General features: G+C 40.0%; 3 protein-coding genes across 3 annotated transcripts; 2 read left to right on the plus strand and 1 right to left on the minus strand.

Annotated features, from left to right (window-relative positions):
• Window positions 1–1,417: 1,417 nt before the first annotated feature.
• On the minus strand, window positions 1,418–13,194 carry LOC117299459 (dnaJ homolog subfamily C member 5-like). The gene is made up of 5 exons (XM_033782997.1): window positions 12,915–13,194; window positions 5,882–5,963; window positions 5,661–5,717; window positions 4,949–5,101; window positions 1,418–4,179 (listed from the first exon to the last, which is right to left on the minus strand). The coding sequence occupies exons 1-5, from the start codon at window positions 12,998–13,000 to the stop codon at window positions 3,802–3,804; spliced, it is 756 nt and encodes a 251-aa protein (XP_033638888.1). The 5' UTR covers window positions 13,001–13,194; the 3' UTR covers window positions 1,418–3,801.
• Window positions 13,195–15,203: 2,009 nt separating this feature from the next.
• On the plus strand, window positions 15,204–15,716 carry LOC117299536 (ladderlectin-like). Its single transcript, XM_033783083.1, has one exon. It carries the CDS (start codon window positions 15,204–15,206, stop codon window positions 15,714–15,716), a length of 513 nt encoding a protein of 170 aa, XP_033638974.1.
• A 1,975-nt stretch (window positions 15,717–17,691) lies between these two features.
• LOC117299537 (ladderlectin-like) lies at window positions 17,692–18,213 on the plus strand. The gene has a single exon (XM_033783084.1). It carries the CDS (start codon window positions 17,692–17,694, stop codon window positions 18,211–18,213), a length of 522 nt encoding a protein of 173 aa, XP_033638975.1.
• The last annotated feature ends 2,751 nt before the right edge of the window (window positions 18,214–20,964 follow it).

Raw genomic sequence — 20,964 nt, forward strand, 5'->3', positions numbered from 1 at the left:
ATAGTCATTGTGAAATCAGCGGTTAGCTTGGTAGGGTTCGAACACACAACCTTGTGATTGCAAGTCCTGCAGTCTAACCACTGAACCACAGTTAATAGTTTGGTAGGATTTGAACCCACAACCTTGTGATTGCAAGTCCTGCAGTCTAACCACTGAACTACAGTTAGCTTGGTAGGATTTGAACCCACAACCTTGTGATTGCAAGTCCTGCAGTCTAGCCATTGAACCACAGTTTGCTCGGTAGGATTTGAACCCACAACCTTGTGATTGCAAGTCCTGCAGTCTAACCACTGAACCACAGTTAGCTTGGTAGGATTCGAACCTATAACCTTTTGATTAAAAGTCCTGCAGTCTAACCACTGAACCACAGTAAGCTTGGTAGGATTCAAACCTATAATTTTGTGATTGCAAGTCCTGAAGTCTAACCCTTAATGGAACATGTTGCCCTGGATCGGACGAGTTGGTCTATAAAAAGCTTTTGTAACCGTTTGTTATAAAATGCATAGGGTTGGAAAAATTATTTAAAAGTAGAATACAATGACCCACACAAGTTTGCTTCGAAATTGCATGGTTTTTCTTTTACTTTGCGAACTAACACAGTCGGCCATTTATGGAAGTCAAAAACTTGGCTCCCATAAATGGCCGACCATGTTAGTCAACGAGGTAACCGTATAAGGAAAACCGTGCAATTTAGAGGCATGTTTATGTAGATCATTGTATCTACTTTTACAACATCTTTCTACCCATATGCATTTTATAACAAACGGTTACAAACGCTTTTCAAAGACCAACTCGACCGATCCAAGGCAACGTGTTCCTTTAAACCACATTTGAGATTGATTCATATGTGCCTAAATATCTAAGTTGGGATAAGGCACTATTTGTCATACTACAATGTACTTAAAACACAAACAGTGAAAGATCGGTCATATATATCTGATAAAAATGGAGAAGCATTATTGCTGAAAATGTATGCCTTGGTAAAAACAACAAAATTACTTGTAGAAATTGAAACTTTGCATGGTGGAAGTATTTCTACGAAAGATTTGCGGTAACACCATGTGGATATCTCTTTTTGAAAAGTGTTGGTTCTGAAAAGAACCAGTGTTTAAAGGCAGTGGACGCTATTGGTAATTGTCAAAGACTAGCCTTCACACTTGGTGTATCTCAACATATGCATAAAATAACAAACCTGTGAACATTTGAGCTCAATCGGTAATCGAAGTTGCGAGATAATAATGAAAAGAAAAAAAACAACATTGTCACACAAAGTTGTGTGCGTTTAGATGGTTGATTTCGAGACCTCAAGTTCTAAATCTGAGGTCTCAAAATCAAATTCGTGGAAAATTAGTTCTTTCTCGAAAACTGGCACTTCAGAAGGAGCCGTTTTCTCACAATGTTTTATACCATCAACCTGTCCCCATTAATCGACACCAAGAAAGGTTTTATGCTAATAATTAATTTGAGTAATTACCAATAGTGTCCACTTTCTTTAACAACTCAAAGTTTCTATCAGTATACTCTAACCGTCTTCAGGATCAAATAATGATCGAGATGTTGAGTCATTGACCACCGGTTCTTTTCAGAAACAACACTTCTTAAAAGAGGTTTTCACATGGTGTTACCGTAAACCTCTTTGAATTATTAACAAAAATACGTTTCTAGAGATTTTTATATGAGGATATTTACTTCTAAGCTAAAACGCAGAACTTGTTAACATAATAAAGATATGAAAAAAGGTCTTGGATCTACTTCTCTGGCACTAAGGACAAAAAGAAGTTATGATCTTTGATGTTCTCTGGCTTCGAGAATTCTGTTCTCAAAAGCTCCATGAGAGCTCGAATTTCAGCACTTCAACCATGTAGAGACCATAGCGGCCACAAGGTTCGACCTCCTTCTATTCACACAAAGAGGTCAAAGTAAAGGTCAAGTCCAAATATGAACTCTTCCAATGTAGCATGTTAACATAGTTTCCAAATTTCTGAACACAAAACTAAATTTTCATTCTCGGTAAAGTACTTTGTATTCGAGCCTAGTACTTGCATCATGTTTAAAATTGAATATTCACAATTCCAGGAACAAAAGACCTTTCAACTTGCCCTGAAGCAGTCATTCTCAATGACAGCTTCATTGGTGTTTGCTCCACTGTTTCTGCCACAAAGGCCTTGACAAAGAGGCTTAGGGCAGCATTACTATACACCTAACGCACTTTACGTATACTCGGCCCAATTTTATGGCTCTGCTTACCATCGAATTCTGCGCTTACGATCACCATTCTCTGCTTACTGTGCAAGCACTGACTGTCTGTGCTAGCTGTGTAAGCGTAGAATACCTAGTAATGTAGAGTATGCACATGCACAAGCAAAAATTTCCTGCTAACCCATAAAATACGCTTGACGTAAGCGCGGAATTCCCTGCTTCCATAAGCGCCCATTCTTTGCCTATGGTAAGCAGAGCCATAAATTTGGGCCCGGGTCTTTGGTTAAACTAACCCCTTCATTACAGAAAACGCTCTCTCAACCCCGACCCTAAACCTCACAAAACAATAAATTATCTCCTATAAAATATTGTTTATACACTTTTCTCATTAAGCCAATATTAGTTTAGTTTTAAACAGATAGTTAGTACTTGCTTAATTATTTAGATATTGAAAAAGAAAAAAACATACACCTATTCACAATTTCTTCAGGAATTTCAACATGTACATGAAAAGTCTGATCTGCTCCCGCAATTTTTTTTAATTTGTGCTTAAATTCAATTTTTTTTTTACAGTGAATGTTGTTAAGTTAAGTAAATTTGGAAGCTTTGAGTGGTGTAGGAAGCAGGATCTTAGACGCGTTTCAATGACCATGACCTATGACATGCTTGAGCTTAGGTCAACAGTAAAGCTTTTCTGCGTGTTTGGCTCAACCACGGTTGCGCAACTAAACCGGCCAACAGAGTTGTTAACTTGGTTTCAAGAAGGCAGATTCCACAAACTTAATGTCCAATTAATTTCTTTTTAAAATAAAAAAGCCTGAAGCACACAAATCTAATAATATTGATAAAATAACAAAGACTAAGCTCATTAGTTGAAAAATAAAATAAAGGCTGTATATGTTGCAAAGATTAATTCCCAAGCGATAAACTCTTTCTGGTAACCAGCCAGGGCCAAAAGTACAATCTGAGACTGGTATCCTGCTTATTTTTTATGAACAGAAACATTTTCAGCAATTATTTCCTGCTTAACCACAAAATCGGGCCCAGTTTATGTCAGATACTTGTTTCTGGTCAGGTTTGTCAAAACATGCCCCTGAGCAGCTTTACAGAGTACCAACCCTCAAATCTATTATTGGAAGAAGTGCTGGTTCTGAGAAGGAACCAGGGAAGAGATAAAAGCTGCCCTCGGGTCGACCCTGCGATGACACCAACAAAAATGACGCTTGACTTTAGCTAAGACCGTCGGGAACATATTGGTCGTCATTTGTTTACGACTCGAGTACAATTCCGATGAAATTAAGACGATCATGTCTTAATGTTTCAAACAGAGTACTCTGGTAATTATATAATACAGTCCTTCCATTTTACCTTTGAAACGTGGACCTATTAGTATTGGCACTCCTTTGATCATGCAACAGGATTACCAAGTACCAGGGGTGGATTAAAAAAAAAATTTAAGACTAGTCTCGAGTTAGGACGAGTAACTCGCCCTAGCTTAGGACTAGCCTTAAAGCCGGTTCATACTTCCTGCGAATGCGACACAAATTGTGACTTAAGCTGAAACCCACAACGCCCGTAAAGATGGCATCTAACAGAAACCATCTACTCCCTCTCGACCATATAACTAGTATTCAGAACCTCAGCCGACTTCAGACTCGTTTTCTCTGTGGCCTCGGGTGTCGTCGACATGGGCGGGGCAGGCATCGGTATTGCTTGATGTGGAGGCGTCACCTCCGGCAGATTAGAACCTTTAAGCTGCGCCGATTCGTCGGCGCCGGGCTGCAGCGTGATCGGAACCTCACTGTCCCTTAGCGCCGCCTCATCTTCATCTTCTTGAGCCCCTCGTAGAATCTCATCAATATCTTCTTCGCTGTATTCTTCTTCTTTTGGAGCGCACTTCCCGCAGCAGCAGCAGCAGCACAGGCAGCAGCAGAAGCAGAAACAGCAGCAGGACAAGAAGAAGCAGACACCGCAGCATACCTGTAATGATAAAAATGTAAATAGTGTCAGACATCTAATCTAACATGGCAAAGTTCTTAGGCTCGAGTCCCACCAGAGTTATATCCCTGAGTGAATTTTTATAGTAAAAATTATCGGCATTTATAGACGCTCTACTTAAAGGATTTGGGTACTTTTTCAAAATGTCCATAGATTTACATTAAACTTATAAACAGTGTTTGAAGATAATGATAGTGGAAAGCTTCCCTTCAAATATTACTTCCTGAGGTGCTGTAGTTTTTGAGAAATGAGTAAAAAAATGTCATGGAAATACGTTTGTAAATGATTACAGTAATTTTCGTCTCATGAGACTATGTTCATGACATTGTTTTACTCATTTCCCAAAAACTACAGCACCTCAGCACGTAACATTTTCAGGGAAGCTTTCTACCATCATTATCTTCAAACTGTGTAAGTTCAGTGTAAATCTGTGGACATTTTTGTTTTTGTCCTACAAAAGTTCCATAGACCCTTTAAAGGCAGTGGACACTATTGGTCATTACTCCAAAAAAATATTAGCATAAAAGCTTACTTGGTGACGAGTAACAGGGAGAGGTTGATAGTATAAAACATTGTGAGAAACTGCTCCCTCTGAAGTAAAGTAGTTTTTGAGAAAGAAGTAATTTTTGACGAATTTGATTTTGAGACCTCAAGTTTAGAATTTGAGGTCTCGAAATCAAGCATTTGAAGGCGCACAACTTTGTTTGACAAGTGTCCAGTGTCTTTAAAAAAAAACAAAAAAAAAACATACCCTGAAACATTTGCTGTTGACTAAGAAGTACAAATCAACGTTGTCCTCCCCGATCTGTTCTGCAATGTACAGACCCACCGATCCGTAGTCGTCGTATATCTGTCGTTTCTTCTCATCGCTGAGGACTTTGTTAGCTTTGTTGATCTCCTTAAACTGCAGTAAAAATAAACAAAGATGAACTATAAGTAAGGATTGTACCAGGGCCAAATTTCATGGCTCTGCTTACCGTAAGCACAGAATTGGCGCTTACAGAACCAAGGAATTCTGTGCTTACGGCAAGCATTTTTTACGGGTTAGCGGCGAATTCTGGCTTCTGCGCGTGCGTACTCCACGTAACTAGGCATTCTACGATAAGGCTAGCGCAGGAATTTGGCGCTTGCTCGTAAGCGGAGAATCGTGACCAAAAGCGCAAAATTCGGAGGTAAGCAGAGTTGTTAATTGGGCCCAGGCTTGTATGCTTTGTTTTTGAAAGAGCCCCAAGGATTTTTCTCCTTCGTACCGTAAAGGGCACCCCATGACGGAGTTGTAGATTTCTACTGATACATTTTAAGGGCACCAAGGCAAATGATCAGGGGGCATGGAGGCAAACACTTTGTTGCCTCCGTGACGTATCATCAGGCCTGTTGTACTGTACTCAATTGGGTCAAATCCGAGTCTAAAATATAGAACTTTTTTGTTGAAACACATTTAAACAAACTCTAAGTGAACAAACCTTTTCCTCTGCCGATGGATCATCTCTGTTTTTGTCCGGGTGATACTTTAACGCAAGCTGAAATACAAACGTAAACAAAACGTGTAAGATAGTTATCACATACACAGTCAACATTTTTTCACAAAGCTATATTACATAATGAGGTATGGGACTTAAGGCATTGCATGGTGAGGTATACATTTGACCACCCAGACACACGAACTCCTTGTTCGTTGCCTTACCTTTCTGTATGCTTTCTTTATAGCGTCTGTATCTGCACCCTTTTCTATTCCCAGGGTTACGTATAAAGACTCCCCTGATGTGCTGAAAAGACAAAATCAAAAGAAAACAGCGAAAATTAACGAGTGTTGGTGTCCGACAGTGTTGTACTCGCTTTCACAGCACTCAGTCACTAAACATTGATTGGATAATTTTCCCCCCGAAACATTCAAATCTAAGAAACGACTCACACAAAATTGTTTCTCAGATTTTCAAGGGCTGGTGTCCGTTCGCGGCTGGTATCTGTTCGCCAATGCTGCAGCTAGAGATGCGGTTGGTACTCGCTTTCACCTACATGTTTACATGAATTAGATCATTTTTCACCCCATAACATTTGAATCTAAGAAACGGCTCACACCTAATCAGTTCTCAAATTTCTGAGAGTTGGTGTCCGTTCGTGAATGCTGCAGCTAGAGATGCGGTTGGTGCTCGCTTTCACCTATACATGAATTGCATAATATTTTTCACCCCATAACATTTGAATCTAAGAAACGGTTTGCACATAATCGTTACTCATATTTCTCAAGGTTGTCTGTTCGTGAATGCTGCAGCTAGAGTTGTTGTCGGAGCTCCATTTTGCACCACTACACATAAATTGGGTGCGTTCGATTAGCTTCCCTGGGTCGACCCTGGGTGGTCACTCGGGTGAGCCCCTGACAAGAGACCCACTCCAGTGACTCCACAAGCAGTGGACTTGGGGGCGACCCGGGTGAGCCCCTGGACAGCCATTCGAACATTCCGGGGCAGACCGGGGTCGACCCAGGGAAGCTTATCGAACGCACCCATTGATTCAAAATACCACGTCAGCTCTTTTAGTCTTTGCTGTTTTCTCAGTCACAAAGTAAACACTCTCTTCAGCTGAAACTTTCGCAGGCGACTTTTGTTGCAGTTTTGACTAGAAATCTGCATTTCTTTGACGAAAAAAACCCCCAAAACAATGACCCTATTTTTAGTTGGAATATAATATCTTACCGAGAGAGCGACTTCATATTTAATTCACAGGTGGATGACTGAATAGCAGATGGTTCAAATGCATTAATAGCGACACTGTGATTAAATTCCCCTTTCAAATGACTTCCCAAAGGTTTGTGTTGAATATTGTAAATTATGCCTGCATTTCCACTCGCCCTATTCCTAAAACCATTGTTGCGTGAAGGGGTGAAATGGAAAAGGCTGGCAGACTAGTGAGGTTTGAGAACCAAGCTCTCTATATTCAGTAATTAGTCCGGGAGGTCGCAATAAAATATGGTAGAAATTACGATAAATATTTATCAGTTAACAATTATTTTGGGTTGAACAGGGAATCAGGGATGTTATCATAAATTTTAGTTGAAACAAATACACCGATGTGTGTTAGCACTGTATACTCAATACTTTCCCAAGTTCTTTTGAAAACTCGCTGCTAAAACATAGGATTTAAACTGCCGCCTGCTACCCTGCAATCTCAGTGGTCTAGTTGGTATGATAATAATAATAATAAAAATTAGCTAATTGAGGAAAATTTTAATATTGTAGTTTGAAATTGTAGTTTCCTGCTTAAAGGAACACGTTGCCTTGGATCGGTAGAGTTGGTCTTTGAAAAGCGTTTGAAACCATTTGTTATCAAATTCATATGGTTAGAAAGAAGTTTTAAAAGTAGAATACAATGATCCACACGCATTTGCCTCAAAATTGCGTGGTTTTCCTTTTACTTTGAGAACTAACACGGTCAGCCATCGACTCCCATAAATGGCCGACCATGTTTGTCAACAAGGTGAAAAGGAAAACAACGCAATTTCGAGTGATACTTTATGTGGATCATTATATTCGACTTTTAAAATATCTTTCTCATCATATGAATTTGATAACAAACGGTTACAAACGCTTTTCAAAGACCAACTCTACAAATCCTAGGCAACATGTTCCTTTAAACATGTATGGCGCATGGTGTACATTGTATAAGAAGCAGTACCCTACAGTTAGTGCAGGCTTCAATATAAACGTTATACGGCCCAGCGCTGTATAAAGACGAGACATGACGCTCACACACACTTTTTCAGGTCCCTTTCACTCTTCGTACATTCAAAACATCGTTGTGAGTACCATAACAAAAAAGGATTGTAATTTTTTTTTTTTTTTTTTTAATCATGAACACTACGTTCATGTTGTTGAAAAAAATCCTAACATTCTGCTGGAAAGGTTGATTTAAACAAAACAAAACGGTAAACTTTTACTGCTGCTCTTCCCGATTGCTACTTGTTGCTGGTATTTAGTTCAATGTGTGTCAGTTTTTTCTTAATGTGTCATATATAGGACAAGTACATAAGTGCTCTTAAGTAAGGGAATCAATGTGTGCAGTGGTGAAGAGGTTTTCAACTAGTGGTTTAATCCCAACGAGGCCTGGTTCTTGATAATTTACCTAGACGAAGTCGAGGTAAATTATAAAGAACCAGGCCTCGGCGGGTTTAAACCACTAGTTGAAAACCGATTCAACACACTTTGATTCCCATTCATAAATACCTTTTCGGTCAAAAACATCATCACTTGTTGGTCAAAAAGTAAAATAAATGCAAAAAATTATAATTGTTAAATGATTTCTTTCAAACCAACACCCCTCCAGCTATGAAATGGTAGAGCCCTCCGCTGCCCTCGCATAAACAACTCCTTATAAGGGAATGCTGAGGGCGTCCCGCGTATCGCGTGATGTGGCACAACTGTTTCAGCCGTTGCTCTCGACCAATAGGAATGAAGAAACTGTCTTATAAGAACAGGTGCAAGGTCGCGTGTCACGTCCATGAATTAACACTTTTTACCGGTCATTAACAAAAGGTTTATGCACACCCACGTGACGCGCTCTCCACCAATAGGAGTAGAGAAACTGTCTGGGGTATTTATGAACGTTTTTTTACACAATGGAACAATGTACCAAGGAATTAATTGTCAAACTTGGACCCCGCAAGGAGATTCTTTAAAAAGGGGAATAATAGAACAATATATGGAGCAGGACCCAACAAACTGGATCCATACGGTAGTGTGTCATACACTAACTATAAACTACACAATGCATGCAGTAGTGTTTGACCAACGTTAGAGGACACCTACCCTATTGTACCCTCTGGAATCTGTGTATTGAAGCAATCCCTATTGGTTTTGTACACAAACCCACATGTACATGTGCATGAGGTACCGTGCATGATGTGTGTCGGTGGAAACATGGTTGCCTCTTGAATTTCTAAGTTATGTAGTTTCATTTCTTTCATATCTTTTATGCAAACAGATTAAACGGTGTCCTTTTGTTTAATCCTGACAACGGGAAAACAAGGAAGGTAGTGGTACATGTAGCACTTGAAATACTATCTAATAACATAAACTGCATTGAGCTTTTGAAGCATTAATTACATCTGATGAAGTGGTTGTTGCTAAGAAAGCTTCTGCAGTTTTTTATATTCAACGTACACAGGTTTTTTTTTTAACCATTCATTTGTTTTACTCCTATTGACCAATTCACCTGACGTCATCATCAGAAAAATCTTGAATGCGCCATACTGGTGGGCAATTTCACTGTGCGTTTTCATATATAACTCTATGCATAGAGTATGCTGTGCGTTATGCAGTGAAGTGCGCATTTTAGGCGACGCGGCATTAATACACGTAAACCTAACTTGCCCACCAACATGGTGAGCGTGGCATCATTCGCCACGTGTGACGCGCGTGTTAGGGGATCAATATGTGAATGTAGATTCATAAACAATGACAACTACATGTAACATGTGAACATTTCATTTTAAAGGGTGGTCCAATTTGACTTGTTATACCTCAGTAACAAACTGTGAAGTTTGATTGCTCGAGGATCAATCACGTGACGCGCAACAAAAACGCATGAAACATGGCTCGGCTGGTCGGGTAACATGAAAAGTGATGTACACCGGTGTACATCACCTTGATGCGTTCCCAGCATTGGTCGATTTCCAGCGCTGTGTACTAATTAAACGCGGGTTCGAGGGAATTGTTTCTTGTTCGTCTGCTTAAACAATGAATAGTTCGTCGTAATAATGTTTGACGATGACAACAGAACTTCGAGAAGAGGAATAACAGTTAAACAAAGGTATAACAAAACAATTAATGCACGCTGTGACTGGGGTCCATGGGTTTGATACCCCCTCGGGGGTGTACAAAACGCCATGGACCCCGTCACAGCGTGCAATTGTATAATGATCGCCAACATCCAGGGCGGTTACAAATGCCCAAGCAGGAAGAATAATCTGTAATCAGAGTTATAGGCCTAACTAATCTGAGAAGCTGTAATGCTCTCAGATTTAAATTATTGGGGATAAAAACTAATCTAATTTTTACATACCCGTGTAGGCTTCTAAACCAACAGTTTGTAGTGCCAATGATTGTATAACTTCCACTTTAAAGGCAGTGGACACTATTGGTAATTACTCAAAATAATTATTAGCATAAAACCTTACTTGGTGACGAGTAATAATCCTTTTTGAGGTATGGCGGCATAATACGCGCACGGCATGATACGCGCGCATCACACGCAGCGACTGATGCCACGCTCACCATGTTGGTGGTTATTAGATTTACGTGTAAATGCTGCGTCGCCTAAAATGCGCACTTCACTGAATAACATACGTTCTATTTCTATGGTCAATATGCACAAATTTACCACAACTTTACATTGTTGTAGCATTGTGTCCGCCATACCTCAAAAAGGCTTATGGGGAGAGATTGATGGTATAAAACATTGTGAAAAACGGCTCCCTCTCAAGTGCCATAGTTTTTTGAGAAAGACGTAATTTTCCAAGAATTTGATTTCAAGACCTCAGATTTAGAATTTGAGTTCTCGAAATCAAATCTAAACGCACACAACTTCGTGTGACAAGGGTTTTTCTTCTTTAATTATTTTCTCGCAACTTCGACGACCAAATAGGCTCAAATTTTCACAGGTTTGTTAGTTTGTGCATATGTTGAGATACAGCAAGTGAGAAGACTGGTCTTTGACAATTACCAATAGTGTCCAGTGCCTTTAAGTGCAGCACTGCCTTACTTGTTTTATCTATCAACTAATTGATGGATACTATGCCTTCATCATTGGCTACATGTATACAGTACATGTAGTAGTTCAAGATTCGTTCAATCTTGATAAGAACAAATTTAGTTTTCAAAACTTCAATGTTGACTTTTTAGATAATCCTTCCAAACAGGAATTGTTGGAATAACTGAGTGTACAGACCCCATACATTGACCGCCATCATTGATGAAACGTGCATGCATGAAAAGTGCTATTCACGGGACCCTTGCTTAATTTTAGCATGGTTGTAAAATGTAGCGATGCTTGACAAGATCTTGCAAGAGAATTTGGACAATAGAAACAATTATCCTTTCACACGATGTATGTTATTTGTACAATTTTACAACATGCTACATTTTAGCAAGGGACCCTTGCTAAATTGCTCTTGTGTGAAAGGGGCTAAAGACTATCTTGGCTGCAGTCACTGCAACATATCTGAATGGGTTCCAGCACTGCTAGCTATATAAGAGGGATGGAGCTTCCATTCTCTCTCAGGGCCCAGTTTTCATAGCGCTGCTTAGCGGCTGATTTTGTGCTTACTATACGATTTCCATTTCATACAATGGCTAAACCGTTAACGCTTAGCACACGAAAATGAATGGCGTTTATGCAGCAATGTAATCCACGATGAACACCGTGATGGCCGACTAATTCTCTTTCTTACCTGTGAAATACGCTTCAATGCTTTTAAGCAAATTGTCCTGCTAGTAAGCACAAAAATTTGCTAACCGTTAAGCTGCGCTATTAAATTGAACTTCAATCAATAACAAAAGATGTAGTACTAATCATTTCATAGCGCTGTTAACCGTAAGCACACAGCAAGGAATGCTAACCTTACATACAGTGCTTACTGCATAAAAATGATTGACGCAATAGTACAAATCCATGGTGAACGCGCAAGATGGCCGCCTAATTTTCTTCCTAACCTGTGAAATACACCTTAACATTTTTTTTCTGCTACAGTAAGCACAAAAATTTGCTTACCATTAAGCAGCTGAAATTGGACCCTGTTAATTAACACTGGCTGAAATCAATTGATAGAGCAGACTGTTACATAACACTGTCACACTGACAACACAATGTCTAATTGCATTCATTCATATAGGCCTAACTCATGGTACTGTCGGCTGCCATACCATTCGCCTCATTGAACCAAGAGGAAGGTCAGGTTTGGACGTACAGGTGTGGGATTGACGGATTTGTTTGTTTGCTGTTGTTGTTTTTGTATTTTAATTTTTTAGGGGGGGGAGGTTGGAGGATAGACGACGCAATTGGGAAAATTTCAGATAGCTACAGTCAGGTGTCATCTTTGTCGATCAGTGAACTATTATTAAGAGGGTGTATGGGCAAAGTGCTCCTAGAACTACATGTATGAGGTTCGTTCCGCTATCGTTCATCACCTGTTCAGGAAGACAGTGGAATGTACCCTTTAAAAGTTATAGTTCAATTCTTCAAAAAGGAGTATCTCTGACTAAATTTCTTTATAGACCCAGTAACTGGGGCGCTGTATTTTCTGTCACAATGTCAAAATTTCGAAAATGGAATACAGCGCCCAGTTACTGGGTCTAATTTCTTACCAAGTTATTAAATTAAATTTAAAATACAGTTGTAATTGAACACAAAAGACGTAAATTTTAATTTTTTTTTAACATTTCGACTCTACATTTAAAATAAAAAATTAATTACACCATCATATTATTAGCTTTTATAAAGTGACACATAACATAATGAGTAGTAAGTCATGTGATCATCATTCACATCCACCATTCACCAACCATGAAAAAATAACACTACAGATTTCGTCCAGCATGTCCAGCCACTACTTTGCACAGCAAAATATTTTGACTGAACATGTTTCAGTAACAATTGATACATTTTGTGTAGCATTTTACAAAAACGTTCACTAAAATTAACTACGAAAGCTTTTAAAATTTTACCTCATTGAGCGCTCTCGTCCCGGGCCGCCGTGCGGACCGCCAGGACCGCCAGGCGGGGGTGGCGGTGGATGGCTACGACTCGCCATTTTTTCTCCTCTTCGTAACTCGTTTCCGAACGACTAAACAATATATATCATTAAAAAAAAAACGCTACTAGCCTATTAAATAATGTCATACAATCATCAAAATCTACTTATCCGTGGTGAAATTTGACAAAAAATAGACATTTCGACACTGGGCTTTCCCCTGTGGTTGGTTTGGCTCCGCACTTTGCACGACACACGAGATTGTCAGTGAAGACAGTGGAATAGTCTGAACTTCCATATCCATCTCACCGGTGCCGTTCGGTTTACGCTGTGAACGTCTAGGTACCTGACTGGGTGTTATCCACAGTCGATTTATGAATGAGAAATTGTATTCGAAACCCACTGTGCTTCAGCGTTCGCAACGTATAGACTGATACGGGAGAGATACTGGATTAGTTTCCCACGAGATAAAAAGGTGTGAACAAAATGCTTTGATGGGTGCATGGGTGCAAACATTGCTCTATGGTGCAATTAAGTACAAATTTTTTTAATGAAGAAATGTAAGCTACTAATTGATTAGTAATTCAAAATTTTCTTACTTTCATATGCCTCTGTAGCAAAAATAATTATCATTTTAAACCATTAAAATGGCAATTTTAAAGGATCAATGGGATTTGTACCCAGCTCACGACACCATAGTGTTTGAGGGCGCTGTTTAGCTTTAAGGGAAAACGAGGGGCGGGAGTATTGTGGTAATACATAACGAGTAAGTAGTTTGAGCTAACTTATAACATAGAGTAAGGCTTACTCTATGCTTATAATAAGCGTCACTGACACAGAAAACACCACTTTAAATCTCGGGTGATTCTGAAGCAAACTTCTGAAGCTTTGATTCTGCCCCCGCCCCCCCCCCCCTGAGATTTTGTCCCACAATGGGTGCGTTCGTTTAGCTTCCCTGGGTCATCCCCGGTCTGCCCCGGTACGTGCGAATAGCTCTTGACGTCATTCTAGGGGCTCACCCAGGTCAGCCCCCAGTGTCCTGCTTGTGGAGTGGGTCACTTGGGGGCTGTCCGCAGGTAAACGACGTCACTACGAGAGCGGTGAGTGGTCGTTCGTTTAGCTCTTGGGTTCACCCGAGTGGGCAACGCGGGGTAGACCCAGGGAAGCTAAACGAACGCACCCAATATTGCGCATAATTATTGCCATTACGTCACTTCACATAATTATGCCGGCTACTTCTGTGGCTGACCCAATACACGGCTGACGTCACTACTCAGAAACTGGTACTTGAATAGACTTTTTTTTCTGGAGTAATATTATTGGTCTTATTTTGCAGATTTATTTCTGGAGTAACCTTGCCTGTATCGTGCAAGATATCAATACCAATATGAAGTGACGTGACTTTAATTTTGTATCGTTTGTATTTTGCCTCAGTTTGTATCGATGGAAAAAGTTTGTGAAGGCGTTACCTTGACAACGTATCCTGTTTACCAGTCTCTTGCCTTTGTCGATGGCTTACAGATTTGTCTTACTCGTGGGGAGTAGTATTATTTTTTGAAGGCTAAATTTGTGAAGATTATTTCTCATCGTCAATCCAGAGAGAATACCAAACACGTATCGTTCGTGGCTCTGATTGGTCTATAACGCCATTGCAGAAACTAGTTGCAATGTGATTGGTTAGACGGCAGTTTGTGTTCATGTTTATTCATGATTCATTGTTGGTGTTAGCCAATCAAAGTGTGCGCATTTCAGCAGGCTAAACCAGACGCGAGCTTGGTTGCGAAACATAAAATAGGAGATATCACAACTCGTCTGCGATGCAAACCGCTTGGGTCGACTTTGCCTCTCAGAGAAGAACATCATTCGAATCCATTGAGAGCTTTATCTGTTTTCGTACCGTGTAAGCTGTCGCCGAACTGTTCATCGGTACATCAAAATAGTTTGTTCACCCAGTTGTGTTTTTTTCCCATCGTCACCTTTTATGGAGAATGGATCTCCAATTATTACAAATTAACAACAGATTGTTGTAGATTTTTTAGACATTACGTACAAGTAAACGTCAAATTAAAACATAAATTAAAAAGATTTAGCTATCGGGAACGTCAGCCTGCTGGGAAACACTTCCGGTGAATCAACTTCAACTACTCACATTCACAACAGCTGTCATGGTTTAAAAGGACAACTAAAAATTGGTAAAATAAGTCACTCGTACTCTGGTGATGTGAGAAACGTTTTCTACACAACTTGCTCACTTAGCATCAATATGTATGTAAAGCTCCTCGTATGGCTCACTGTCTTGCTAGACAGCTGCTGTTTTGGAGTGGTTGCATCTGTGGACCAGCGATGTTATACATTTGCATATAACGACTCATCCTGCCCGGAGTCTTGGCATTACTGGGGAAACTCATGCTACAAGATCACTGAGATGATATTTAGTTGGGAAAATGCTAAAGACGAGTGTAGAAACCCGGGTGGTGTTCTGGCTACACCAAGCTCTGATCAAGAAAACGAGTTTATAACACAGTTATTAGCTGAGGGTATGGTATGGATCGACTGCAATGATAAAGACGTGGAGGGGATATGGGAGTGCAGAGAGGGCAACGCGGAGGTCGCTTACAGAAACTGGTATGATGGAGAACCGAATAATAATGGAGATGAAGATTGTGCGGTCGTGTCTATATGGAACAACAAGCGTCAATGGCATGATCTGAGTTGCACCCACAAATTACAGAGAGCTGTTTGCAAAATGGCGGGAAGACCAGTCCTTCACGTGTGAATTAATCACAAATTAGTGTAGAAACATGGGTAGTGTTCTGGCTGCCCCAAGCTTCGATGAGGAAATCAAGTTTGGGTCGACTTTGCCTCTCTGAGAAGAACATCATTCTTAGAGCTATATCTCGTCTCATATCATGTATTGCTATTCTCACCTTTGTGCTCATATTCACCGAATAGCGTTGTTCATTACACGGAAAACTATTTATACAGCATTATTTTTGTCCGTAACAGTCAAAAAAAGAAGGAGAACGGATCTCCTGTGGACAGGAGCTATGACCACGTGACTCATCTTTTGATCTTTCGCTCTCCTGATGGCTGGAACTTGAGGTTACAGGGTTTTTAGGCAACTGCCATACGAAATATCGTCTAACATTAGGATTATTCAAACTTGAACGAAGTTTGTTAGAGTCAAACCGAAATTGCTTTTGCTATTTGAATCGAAACTATTCACCAGAAGGGCGCCACCAAGATTGTCCCTGGAACGAAGAAAATCAGACAAAATTGTCTGCATATCAATCGTATTTTGATGAAATGAGTTCGAATTGAAGCAGCCACGAGGACCCATGCATGAGTTGACCTTTTGGTGACGAGTTTATTTGGAAGGAGACAAGACCCGTGCATATCACTTTGGGAGGTACTTTCTGATGTTCAGTCATAATAAGACAAGTTTATCATGACTTTTCCCATAAGAACAACGAATGTGTAGAATTGACTGTAAAGACCTGGGCCCAATTTCATGGTTCTGCTTACCGTAAGCACAGAATCGGGACTTACGGAAGCAGGGAATTATGTGCTTACGGCAAGCGTATTTCACGGGTTAGCGGCGAATTTGGGCTTCTGCGTGTGCGTACTCCATGCGTTACTAGGCGTTCTACTCTTACAAGGCTAGCGCAGAAATTCGGCGCTTGCACGTAAGCGGGGAATCGCGATCGTAAGCGCAGAATTCGGCGGTAAGCAGAGCCATGAAATTGGGCCATGAAGATCGGAGGGTTTGGAAGTGAAGATACCAATGAGGTTTGATATCTGAGGTTACACAATATAGGGCGCCAGCAAGAGCGGCCCTATAATAGAAGAGAGGCGGACGTCACAATGACGTGGTATTCACGGTATCATCAAACGAGCTCTTCGCTCTTCAATTAAATGTTACCTTGGCCGTTAAATTGATATCGAACCAGCTCTTTTATTGAGTGTACGCGTATGTGTGGGTGTTTCACTGTACACATGGAGGCCAACGTACAATATCTTGATTTATCTGGCCTTACTTTCAAGCGTGTGAACATTTTAATTAATTACCATGACACGACGAAAAGATCAAGTACGTGCATGCATGGAAAGTAGGCATTACCATGTTATCCGCCCCCAACCCTAGCTGTTATTTATTCTGATTGGTAGGTTTTAATGTGTGCTCATGTTTATTCATGAGTCGTTATTAGTCGAACCAATCAAAGTGTGCGCATTTTAACAGACGAGGTCAGGATCGAGCCATGGTTTTGCGAAACATAAAATAGGAGATATCACAACTCGTCTGCGATGCAAACCGTTTGGGTCGACTTTGCCTCTCAGAGAAGAACATCATTCGTATACATTGAGAGCTTTATCTGTTTTCGTATCGTGTAAGCTGTCGCTGAACTGTTCATCGGTACATCAAAATAGTTTGTTCACCCAGTTGTGTTTTTTTCCCATCGTCACCTTTTATGGAGAATGGATCTCCAATTATTACAAATTAACAACAGATTGTTGTAGATTTTTTAGACATTACGTACAAGTAAACGTCAAATTAAAACATAAATTAAAAAGATTTAGCTATCGGGAACGTCAGCCTGCTGGGAAACACTTCCGGTGTGTCAACTTCAACTACTCACATTCACACCAGCTGTCATGGTTTAAAAGGACAACTAAAAATTGGTAAAATAAGTCACTCGTACTCTGGTGATGTGAGAAACGTTTTCTACATAACTTGCTCACTTAGCATCAATATGTATGTAAAGCTCCTCGTATGGCTCACTGTCTTGCTAGACAGCTGCTGTTTTGGAGTGGTTGCATCTGTGGACCAGCGATGTTATACATTTGCATATAACGACTCATCCTGCCCGGAGTCTTGGCATTACTGGGGAAACTCATGCTACAAGATCACTGAGACGAGATTTAGTTGGGAAGATGCTAAAGACGAGTGTAGAAACCCGGGTGGTGTTCTGGCTACACCAAGCTCTGATCAAGAAAACGAGTTTATAACACAGTTATTAGCTGATGGTATGGTATGGATCGACTGCAATGATAAAGACGTGGAGGGGACATGGGAGTGCAGAGAGGGCAACGCGGAGGTCGCTTACAGAAACTGGTATGATGGAGAACCGAATAATGGCGCAGGAGGCGGAGATGAAGATTGTGCGGTCGTGTCTATATGGAACAACAAGCGTCAATGGCATGATCTGAGTTGCATCCACAGATTAGAGAGAGCTGTTTGCAAAATGGCAGGAAGACAAGTCCTTCACGTGTGAATTAATCACAAATTAGTGTACAAACATGGGTAGTGTTCTGGCTGCCCCAAGCTTCGATGAGGAAACCAAGTTAGTTTATTGTGACTTTGATTCCAAATGAGTAGGAAACATGGATCGACTGTATGTAACGATCCAGACATGGAGGGGGGGGGGGGGGGGGGGGGGGTGGGTGTTAGTGCAGAGAGGGTAACGTTGAGGGCGCTTACCGGAACTGTTTATTTATAAATCTAAATAGCCAAGGAGATGATGGTTGGCTGCAATGGCAATGTTGAAGACTAGGACCTCTCCATCGTCCGACCAGAGCCAGGGCATATTCATGTATATTTTCCGTGGAAGCGATCCCCGCCAAAAAGATTGGCATACGCAGTACGACGCCTTGAAACAAGACTAACAACACCGGGCCATATTCAGGGTTCTACATAAATGATTTCTTGCTTATGTCATAACCATGACAACGTCTTGAACAAAGACAAGCAAGACGTAGAATAATGCATGAGTTTCAACAAAAGAGCTCCCCACCCACACTTCGAATTAGCGTTACCTTGGCCGTTAAATTAATAATATAGAACCGGGTTCCTTTGTCTTGGGTGTGCGCATGTGTGTTAGTGTATGCTGTAAATTGGAAATGAGGGCAAACAATTTAGACTGTAATTTTTCCGGGCATGTTTCAATGAAGTATTTCACGCGTGCGAAAATTGAATTATTTATCAAACAGCGAGCCGATCAATGGCATCGTTACTGAGTGCAGTAGTTTTTGAGAAATGAGTAAAAGTAATAATTTTCGTCTCAGTTTTAGCATGTAAAAGCGTATTAACCAGTTATGCTATGGTTTTGGTATAATATCATAACTGGTTAAGGGGATTTTACATGCTAAAATAGTTTTGGTCTCATGTGACCAAAACTATTTTGTGACTTGTTTTACTCATTTCTCAAAAACTACACTACCTTAGTTAGTAATATTTGAAGGGAAGCTTTCCACTATCATTATCTTCAAACTCTGTAAGTTTAATGTAAATCTGTGGACATTTTGAAAAAGTATCCGAATCCTTTAAAAGACTTTAGGCCTGAAGCCTTTCTAGGCGTCTAAAAACACACACACATTTTGTGAAATTTTAGTTGTTATTCTGTAACTAGCAACTTCGACGACCAACTGAGTAAACATTTCCACAGTATGCAGCGCATATGTTGGGATACACCGAGTTTGAATACGCGTTGTCCAGTGCCTTTAAATTGATTATCTTTATTTGCTGTATTTAGAGATAGAAATGTTTAGGGGAAAGTATGCAGGGGTTTCCTTTAATTAATATTAATTGACATTAGAAAAAATTAATACTTACATTATTGTTTAAAGATAATATTTAATTATGTGATTTATTGAGACATAGTATTAAGAAGTTGCCTTCAACTAGTACCATGTTTGTTGTGTTTACATTGTCTCTGCTGCGCCTTGAACTAATACCTATACTATAAATTCTTGCACTGGTGTATATAGAAACATAGTTAAGTGTATGTGTTTTATTGACCGCGTGTTTGGTGCAGGGAAACAAAGGTCCGGACACAAGCGTGGACATGGGACGAGAATTTCTTGTTCGGGGCCACTTGCCGAACCATCCAGTCCCTGCACCCACGTGTTTATTAGCTTTAAGGTTTTTTTGCAGTAAATTACTAGAATCGTGGTTCCAATTTAAAAAGATATATAATAACAGCAAAGTCTTAATATTGAGCACAATTTGGTGACCTTTTGGTAGTATTTGTTCAGAAGAAATAAGCCGCCCTATATAATTATAGCCTTGATTTCAAGTCTGAGATCGTGGTTATCCCCCGGCTGCATCAGCCACGAAAAACGTCCCCATATAGATTAGCTTACACGCGCCCAACTCTTTGGCTTATGACGGAGGTTAATCTAACAAGAGGGCGCTATTTTAGGCAATAATGTATTGGCTATTGGGTAGACTAAAAGCCACGATCGCAGACTGGAACCAAGTCTACGCTTTATAGGGAACATTAGAAGCCTCTCGTTAACGCCTACCGGAAATTTTGTATAGCGATTATCTTTTTATTTTTATTTTGTTTTATACAATATTTTTTTAAATGAGCACAATAGCTTTCCAATGCATTTCTCCGGCCTCGATGCTTATACTGATTATTTGTTTATGCGTTAGTTATCGACAATGACTTCATCATGTTCAAATACAATAATTATCATTGTTGTTTGCAATGAGCCCTTGTTTGGTTTCATCATCAGTAGCGTCGACATTTTACAAGTCAACTGTAAAAGGGGAGAATTAATAATGATCAGGACTCACTTTCAGTACACTTCAAAAACAATAATAATAATTAAAAAAAAAAAAAAAAATTACAGTATATTGTGTACCAATTACAATCTAGTGTACCTAACTCCACTACCGGGGGAAATAATAATACAGTTGATCCAAAGATGTAACACAGCAAGTGAATGTAACTTTATTTGGCACATTATGAGATTTAAATAAATACAGAGGATGATATTAGTGTACAGTAATGGATGCTATCATTCGACTTTGTTGTTTCTGTTTTGCCTTTTTCGTCGATAAATGCCCTGTAGTGTATTTTATGTTTGTATACTGTTGCGGTTGAATAAATACAAATAATAGTTGATTCAAATTGAAACAGTCTCTTGCCGTGAAATAAAAAAACGTATGGCTGCTCTTTACCATTTGCCTTTTTGCGTGATGGAGGACGCCATAGAAGGGAGGTTTAGCTGCACCAATT

The sequence above is a fragment of the Asterias rubens genome, chromosome 14 (assembly GCF_902459465.1).
Source record: "Asterias rubens chromosome 14, eAstRub1.3, whole genome shotgun sequence".
In the NCBI taxonomy this organism is placed as follows: domain Eukaryota; kingdom Metazoa; phylum Echinodermata; class Asteroidea; order Forcipulatida; family Asteriidae; genus Asterias; species Asterias rubens.